An 8783-nucleotide genomic window follows, 5' to 3' on the forward strand; every position below is an offset into this window, starting at 1 on the left:
GATATGGTGGGATCCCATGGAGAGGAGCCACGCTGGAGCGGGGGAGAAATGTGAGGAGGAAGGAGTAGCAGGGATGTTCCTTATTGAATTAACTCCCTTTCCCCCTTCCCACATGCTCCTCCTGGGCTTGGGGTAGGCAGAGGAATTCAGAGTAATGGAGTAATTTGAGCCTGGATAAATAGTGAGGGGAATGGGTTTTAACATTTTGTCCTTATTTCCCACAATCCAAACCTTTCTTAACTGGCTACAAATTAAATTGACCTTTGGCAAGTCAGCACTTCTGTGCCAGTGACAGTCATCGATCACTGACCTCCTTTGCTTTCTCTTGAGCCATGAGCTTCTCTGCTTCTTTTCCCCCTTGATCTCGTTGTGTCCGAGCAGGGAGGGAGCAGCTGGGTGAGGTGGGGCTGCTGGCCAAGGTTAACCCACCACAGGACACATCAGGGCTGCTGTGTCCAGTACAGGGCTCCCAGCTCAAGGAAGATCACGAGAGGATCATGGAACAGATCCTCCTAGAAGCTATGCTAAAGCACATGCAGGACAGGGAGGTGATTAACGGTGGGTGCTGCCAGGTGTGAGCTTTAACGCACAAATCCCTGCCATGGGTCAAGGTCAGACCTATCAGCTGCTTCAGAAAGTGGTGACCTCAAAGTCTCTTTCGCAGCCATGTTCCTGCTGTTGGCTTGTCCCCTCCAGAGGTAGAAGTGACCTCACAGCCCCCTTCAGAGCCATTGGCTTCCGACTGGATTACGAGTTCTTGAGACACCCCTGGCCACACGATACCTTGTCCACCCAAGGGCGTGGCAGCAAGATGTGCCAGGCGAGGTTTAAGTTGCATATCAGGAGAAGGTCCCTTCACGCTCAGGACATTCTATGATTCTTTATTTATTCTACAACGAAATACCTCTTTCCAAACAGTCTCAGCCATTGCCTGAGACAATGCACATGTCAGCAAAAAGTGAAAAATGTGCTAAAGGATCTCTGGTGTCGTAACTCGATCCCACTGGAAGTTAAGAAACTTGTAGGACTTTTGCAAAGGACCTAAGAGTCCCTGTCCCATTTTCCTCTCTTCCTGCTCCTCCTTGGCTTTGGCTGAGCTGAAGAAGCAGTCTGGCGCCTGGGCTGTTCCTCAGCAGCCTGGTCCATCTGCTTGGTTGTGCCGTGGGAACGGAAAGGGCTTTTCTCTTTGAGAGTCCTTAGGAGACTGTTCCCTTTTGGGGAGACGGATGGTTCTAAATCCACGTGCCCTTGCTGAGGACGGGCAGGGCTCTTCTCCTTGGAGGACTCAGCGACTCCAGACTCGGAGGGGACTCTTATGAGTTTCTCCTGGAGACCGGAAATCTGTAAAGGAAGAGAAAAGTCACTTCCTTGCGTTATGGAAGAAGCCAGCAGAGATCCTGAAAAGGAAAGTAGTCCCAGCCTGCTCGGAGAGAGAAGTTCTGGTGAGCATCCAGGCCGCTCACTGGTGCAAGAGTGGTCCCCATCGAGGCAAAGCAAAGGGAGAAGCCCTGTCTCTTAGAGAAAGAAAGCGGGCACAGCAAGAGGAACGCTCTGGTAGCTTTGCTCTTACAAGACAAGGGCAAATATTCTCCAAGCTCTCCAGACCATGGCTGCCCCTGCAGCCATCGTGCAGAAGGATGGTGGCAAAAGGCCAAGGAGAAGCGTGCCTCTCTGGCGTGGGAATGCCAGCCTCCCTGGAGGAGCACATGCCAGAGGAAGCTTTCCCACGCAAAAGCTGAAACCAAACACATCTCTCTCCTCATTTCTTTTCCTTCACAAGTGCCTCGGGATGTGACAGAGCCCACGCATACACTGGGAAGATCAACCCAACATCCAGGAACACCTCACCCAACACTCTGTAAAGAGCTCTGCAACGTCAGGAGTATTCCCGCCTGGAAAAGGGGCTTCCTTCTCCTCATCATCCAGCCCTCTCTGTTATTTCGCCACTCAGCCTTTCCCACAGCAGCCAGGCTCCTGGCATGGCGGGGTCTGCTTGATGCTGCAACAGCTTTGGTGGGTGGTCGGGAAACTTCTGGCCTGGTCAGGAGCCGGGCTGAGAGGGAGCAAGCCCTGCCCTGAAGGTCTTCCTCCCTTCCCTCTGATGCTTAAAACAACTGCCCTCCTTTCTGTGAGTTCTCCCTGCTGCCCGCTCACATGGTCAGAATTCCTGCAGGACCACCCTACACGCTGTCTCACAGCTGCACCACAAACTGACGTTAACCGAGCTCCCACCACTCCCCTCCCAGCAGTTTCTGAGGGAGCAGACAGCACCGTTCCTCTCCGCTGCCCTGTTCAGCTGCACCAACTGCGCAAACAGTTCTCCCGCACCATCCTGGTGCAGCAGGATGCCCCACGGATGGACAGGCCTGTCCAGAAGCCTGGTTCTCCGTGTGGAGCGCTGGATACCCCAGAGCCATTTCCCAGCGTGCAGGGCCCCGTGCAGCCCCACACCGATAGCAGAGCTGAGCCAGGGAGTCCTTTCTGCTGACGGCTCCGTGCCTGCTTTGTGTTGCATCAGCACGGTGCAGCTCCTTGAGCGGAAGGGAGAGATGAGAGCTGTGGGGCGATCCCGCTTTTGAATTATATTTACCACCGTTCAAACTGGTAGAAGTAGATTGGAATATTTCAGGGGAGCTGCTTTCTTCTGTTTGTTTACAGATGTGGCTGGAGATGATGAATCTCCAACTTCCTGGCTGAGTGCCAGGGAGGACGTGCAGGGACATCGCATGGGTACGTCATGGCTTTTGGCCTCCTTTGGAAGCTGCCAGCTCAAAATCTCCACAGGAGTGCTGCCTCCCCTGTGTGAGAGAACACAGACCTGCACCGCGTGTGCCACCCGTTCCACAATCCCCTCATGTTCTGCTGTTCGGTTTGGATGAGATGGAAATTTCTCCTGGATGTTTGGGTGCAGATGTGGCTCCTGCTCCAGCTTCTTGGCTGGATCCTGTGCTGGAGCCCACCTGGCATCATAGAATCATAGAATCTGGAGGACATCCCGTCCTTCCTCCGTGGCATCCCAGGGGTGGCTGTCGCTCTGGGCTGACTGAGCGCTCACTGTCAAGATCTTAGTAATGAGAAATTTAACTGGATCCTTTCTGTTCAGGTCTTCACGGAGCGAAGTACAAAGCCAAAGTAATAAAAGCTTCGCAGTGGCTCTCACAAATTGTGGAGGAACTCCTGGCCAGGCTGGGGAAAGCAAATCATGGTGGATATGCCACCCTTGTAACCAGAGGGCTTGGGAAGCAGAGGGTTTAGAGACCTGTAGGGACAAGCCAGAGCCTACACCAGTAGGAAGGGATCAACCGCAGCCTTGCTGTACGATGTGCTGTGACACCCAGAGCAGCTGCTGAGCCACAGGGGTGGTCCAGAGTCTCTACTGCAGTTGTGGTCCTGCTCTAGTCATGCAGATCCTGGCCAAGAGCTGTTCTGGGCATACGTTGGCATCTAGCCGGCAGAAGCTTGGGGTGCTCAGCCCTTGCTGCTGGTCATGGCAGGGGAGAGCGTCCCTGGGTGGCTGAGAAGACGCCCAAGAAGTTTGGGGTCACTGAGACTGGCAGATTTTGTGGGGCTCTAGGCGTGCCCCGGCCAGAATCGGAGCAGCTCCAGCTTCACTGCCTGGTCCAGCCCCTTGTGCTACTCCATGTCTGAGGGCTTTGTGTGACACCTCAGGAGAGACCCCCTCCTGCCTGGTTGCTCTGTGCGATGTCAGAGAGAGGAGAGAAACCGGAGCAGAACTGTTGGTAGCTGGGCAGAGAGAAGGACTGGACGCAGGCTGAGGGCATGGAACCCAGAGAAAACCAGCTTCTGCTCCTGCCCACTCGGCACCTGCTCCATTGCCATTGCGTGGCAGCAACCGGCTTTCCTGTGGGAGGAGGCTGCAACCATGTGGGCTGGGGCTCTGGGCCCCATGGTCGTGCCCTTCAGTAGGCTGGTGCCACCTGGAGTGGGGCACAGGGCGCCAGGAAAGGCAGCAGGAGAAGAGGGAGAGAGCAGAAGGCAGAGACTGTGCCAGGGAAATAGGCATTTATTTCCATTCTCTTGACTAAAGAGAACCGTCAGCCCTGCTAGCGCTGTCGGCGATCTGGCCTCTTGCAGGGCTGCGGGCAGTCTTGGGAGTCAGGGGTGGTCCTTTTCGGGGGGCGGCGGGGGCCTCTGTCCAAGTGGCTCGTGCCCTCGTGTCTGGGAGCCGAGGGACCTGGCACTGCCGCCTCCTCCTGGGGCTGCTCCCGCTCCGCAGGGATGGGTGCAGATGGGGGCAGGCCGGGACCCTGGTGGAGGGTGGCCTGCAGTGCGCTGGGCTGCTCCGTATCAGAGTCTGCAGGGCTGCTGGAGGAGGCTGTGGGGTGGGTGGCAGTGCCCCCCTGGGAGGTGGTGGGGCCGGGGCTGCCTGCAGGGCCAGAGGCCTCATGCTGTTGGGCCTCCAATGTGCTGGGATGATCCTCCCATGTGCTGGGATGCTCCTGCCACGTGTTAGGCATTTCCTCTGTGTCGGAGCCTGCAGGACTGCTGGAGGAGGCTGAGGAGTGGGTGGCAGTGTCCCCCTGGGAGGTGGTGGGGCCGGGGCTGCCTGCAGGGCTGTCTGCCTCGTCCCCAGCAGTATAGAAGCGCAGCAGCCTCTGCGCCTCCTCGCTGCACACCTCCACAATGACACTGATGAGGTCACGGACCAGTGGGACGGAGTGTTCCTCAAAGGTGGACTGCAGCATCTGGAGCAGGAACTCCTCGTCGAGCCCGAAGCGACACAGGGCGTACAAGATCAGCTTCTCCGCTTCCATGACCGGCAACCACTGCTCTTCATAGATCGCCTCCAGCTCTTTGCGCAGCCAGGGCAGCACGCGGTCGAGGAGATGCCGGTGTCGCTGGAAGAGAGCTGCCCACTCCTCCGGCAGGATGCCACCCACAGCAGCCCCGACCTCTGTGTCAGCAGGCCCCTGCTCTTCCAGGAACGGCATCCCCTGCGGAGAGGACGGAGGGGACCTCATGGGGTGATGGGGGCTGCTGTTGTCCTGGTGCCCAGGAGGTTGGCCTGCCCGGCTGCTGATGACGGGGATCTCTGCCGGGCTCCTGACGAGCAGCTCTAGGGAGTCCCCTCCTTCCTGCGCAGCAATCCCGACCGTCGCAATCTGTCCTCGGCAGAGCGGGCAGAGGGATGACCTGTTGGCCCAGCACAGGATGCAGCCCAGGCAGAAGTGGTGCTGGCATGGCTGAACAAAGGCCACGCTCTTCCGAGGGCGCTGGCAGATGGGGCAGCTCCACTTTGTCTCTGTGGCCGAGTTGGCGTCTCTCTGTGGCGGATTGGGATGAGCTGAAGATGAGAAGATGTTCCCCATTGCTGGCACTGGTGCTGCCAAAAGGCGTCACGTGCTGCAAAATGGATAGAGTCCAGGTCACTCACTGTCCCGCAGAGAGATGGAAGACATACCCAGGCCCCTGGAGAAGGGCACCCTCCCAGCTCCCCAAGCCCCATTGCCCCTCAGCTACCCCAGAGACGTTTCCCCACGCAACTCACCTTGCTTCTGCAAGAACCCCGCGGTGTCCGGCTGCCTGAGCCAGGCAGGGCCGGGGAAACTCAGAATGGCTTTGGGATGGGCACGAGGAGCTGCTGGCAGCAGCCCCAAAGCACAACCCAGCACCAGAAGCTTGACTCGGTGCTCCAGACTTCGCAGGCGCGTGCAGCCGCAGTCCAGGCACGAGCCAGACTGGGCCAGGCTCTGCTGACGCCCGGAGACCAGCAGTGAGGGGTGCGATGTCACAATCCATGGCTCACTGACGTCACAGTCCACTGCTCACTGACGTCCCCCTCTACCACTCGGTGACGCCATGACAACCCTTCCAACCCTGGAGGTGCACGGCAACGGGGAGAACAAAGAAAACATTGCTCATTGTTTCTATCCCCGACATTCCGGTGCTGCTCCAGCTTGGTCCCCTACACTGCCCATGACTGTCTGTCCTGTTGCCACTCCCGGTAGAGCTCTTCTGCGAGACGGAACACGGTGGGACAGTCTGGGTGTACTGCCCATGGTGGGATGCCATCTCCCCGTCTTGGCTACCTTTTCGTGGGCAGTGCCAGGATTGTCCAGGAGGGCCCTGGCGGCCGGTGCCCATCCCTGTGGGAGTCTCCCACCCTGTGGGGCTGTGACTCACAGAAAGGAGGGCAGTTGTTTTAAGCATCAAGGTGAAGGGAGGTGAGAGCCATGAGTGCTCCAGTGAGCAATGCCCGAGTATCCCTGATCCCAAGTGAGTCTCCTGTTGCGTGTCCTGCTGGTGGAGCAGAGAAGGGGATGTACAGAGCGGCTGGAAAAAAGGCCAGGTGGTGCTCACAGAAATACCTGAGGCCATTGATGGAATTTTAGCCTTCCCATTCCCTTCCCTGTGAGCATTTGCCCAAGGTTTCTCTTTCTCCTTCTAGGGATAAACTGAGGCTCTATACCATGGCTTTACGCTTTTGTGACATTCTGTTCTATGTCCCTGGAGCGGTGGGACTGCTTGGGTGTGGGTGGATCTATTCCCGAATGAAGAAACGAGCACTGAGCCCCAAAGAAGGCCAGAAGGAGGAAGTGAGAGAGAAAGATCCATCAGTGAGACCAAAAGTAGGTCTCCCTGAAAGGCTGCCCATCTCATCCAAAGAGGAATGCCGAGGGAGTGGGACCTCGTCCTCCCTGCCACCAGCAATGTCGACAAAACCCAGTACCTCCCCAGAGAGGAGGAAGAAGAATGAGATGGAAGCCTGGGAAAAGGAGCTGGTGGAGAAGGAGGGCAGGCTGGCTCAGCGAGAGGAGCAGCTCCAGAGATGGTGGCAGGATCATGAGCGGGAGTGCCAGGAGCTGCAGCTGGAGAAGGCGTCCTTCCAGGTCAAATGGCAGAGCCAGGTAAATGCTGCCAAGGACCAGGCTGCTGGAGAAGCTGTGCCCTCAGGGAATTCCTGGGTGCTCCTGGGCCAGATGCCTGCCAGCAGAGAGTGACGGATGCCAGTCCAGCCTCAGACAAGCAGGGTTTGGTATTTCTGGCTCTTTCCTTGCCCGGGATGTGCGGGGATGCATTTGTGGCACCTCCACAGCTGCAGAGGCATCGCCAGCGCTCAGGACTGGCAGGAGGGGCTTCTAACAGCCTGAGCTTTGCCTGCATCTCTGTGCCCTGCACTGGCAGGCAGTGGTGCTGAGGGGGTTGGTGTGCAGGGAAGATGCCCTGGGCAGTCTCAGGAGGTAGTTCTTGCCTTTGCCGCTGCCCTTTACCCTATGGGGACTCAGGTTCTGTGAGCGGTTGGGCAAGTGGGACGTCCTTCTCAGAAACAGTCAGAGCCTTGTGGGTTACCGGTATCTTCTGCTGCCACAAAAGCCGCTTGCGAGGCTGATAACTGCTGGGGAATGGTGTTTGTACAGTGACATCCATCTCCAAAAGCATTCTCGAGATCTGACAGAGAGAATGGTGTTGTCCACAGTGAGAAAGAGCAGCACCCACACAGACCCTGCTCGGTGCATCTCTCAGCCAGCTGGGCTCTATGTTTTCACACCTGTGCCCCAGTCCGGAGGAGGAGAGCAAGCATCCACTGGCAAAACATGGGCTGAGTGGGATCCTCAAGGCTGTTGTCAATGGCCAGTTTGTGCCTCACTCATTCTGAATGGAATTGGCTTAGAGCTCTATTAAAATTAGTTGACAGCTGTTGGCTTGTGGCATGGAAATGCTTTTGAGTGTCTGACCAGAGGAAGTGCAGAGCTGAGCAGTGAGCCCTGGGAAGCAAATCCTCAGGGCAGGCCTTGCTCCCTCTCAGCTCGGCTCCTGACCAGGCCAGAAGTTTCCCGAGCACCCACCAAAGCTGTTGCAGCATCGAGCAGACCCCGCCATGCCAGGAGCCTGGCTGCTGTGGGAAAGGCTGAGTGGTGAAATAACAGAGAGGGCTGGATGATGAGGGGAAGGAAGCCCCTTTCCCAGGCAGGAATACTCCTGGCGTTGCAGAGCTCTTTACAGAGTGTTGGGTGAGGTGTTCCTGGGTGTTGGTTTGATCCTCCCAGTGTATGCGTGGGCTCAATCACATCCCGGGGCACCTGTGAAGGAAAATAAGTCAGGAGAGAGATGTGTTTGGTTTCAGCTTTTGCGTGGGAAAGCTTCCTCTGGCACGTGCTCCTTCAGAGAGGATGGCATTCCCCTGCCGGAGAGGCACGCTTCTCCTTGGCCTTTTGCCACAATCCCTCTGCACGATGGCTGCAAGGGCAGCCATGGTCTGGAGAGCTTGGAGAATATTTGCCCTTGTCTTGTAAGAGCAAAGCTACCAGAGCGTTCCTCTTGCTGTGCCCGCTTTCTTTCTCTAAGAGACAGGGCTTCTCCCTTTGCTTTGCCTCGATGGGGACCACTCTTGCACCAGTGAGCGGCCTGGATGGTCGCCAGAAGAACTTATCTCTCTGAGCAGTCTGGGACTACTTTCCTTTTCAGGATCTCTGCTGGCTTCTTCCATGACGCAAGGAAATGACTTTTCTCTTCCTTTACAGATTTCCGGTCTCCAGGAGAAACTCATAAGAGTCCCCTCTGAGTCTGGAGTCGCTGAGTCCTCCAAGGAGAAGAGCCCTGCCCGTCCTCAGCAAGGGCACGTGGATTCAGAACCATCCATCTCCCCAGAAAGGAACAGTCTCCTAAGGACTCTCAAAGAGAAAAGCCCTTTCCGTTCCCACGGCACAACCAAGCAGACGCACCAGGCTGCTGAGGAACAGCCCAGGCGCCAGACTGCTTCTTCAGCTCAGCCAAAGCCAAGGAGAAGCAGGAAGAGAGGAAAACGGGACAGGGACTCTTAG

General features: G+C 56.9%; 1 protein-coding gene across 1 annotated transcript; it reads left to right on the forward strand.

Moving 5' to 3' along the window:
- Positions 1-6512: 6512 nt before the first annotated feature.
- Positions 6513-8783, forward strand: LOC128850701 (A-kinase anchor protein 13-like). The gene is made up of 2 exons (XM_054055680.1): positions 6513-6869; positions 8484-8783. The coding sequence occupies exons 1-2, from the start codon at positions 6513-6515 to the stop codon at positions 8781-8783; spliced, it is 657 nt and encodes a 218-aa protein (XP_053911655.1).

Source organism: Cuculus canorus, unplaced genomic scaffold (assembly GCF_017976375.1).
Source record: "Cuculus canorus isolate bCucCan1 unplaced genomic scaffold, bCucCan1.pri scaffold_54_arrow_ctg1, whole genome shotgun sequence".
Lineage (NCBI taxonomy): Eukaryota > Metazoa > Chordata > Aves > Cuculiformes > Cuculidae > Cuculus > Cuculus canorus.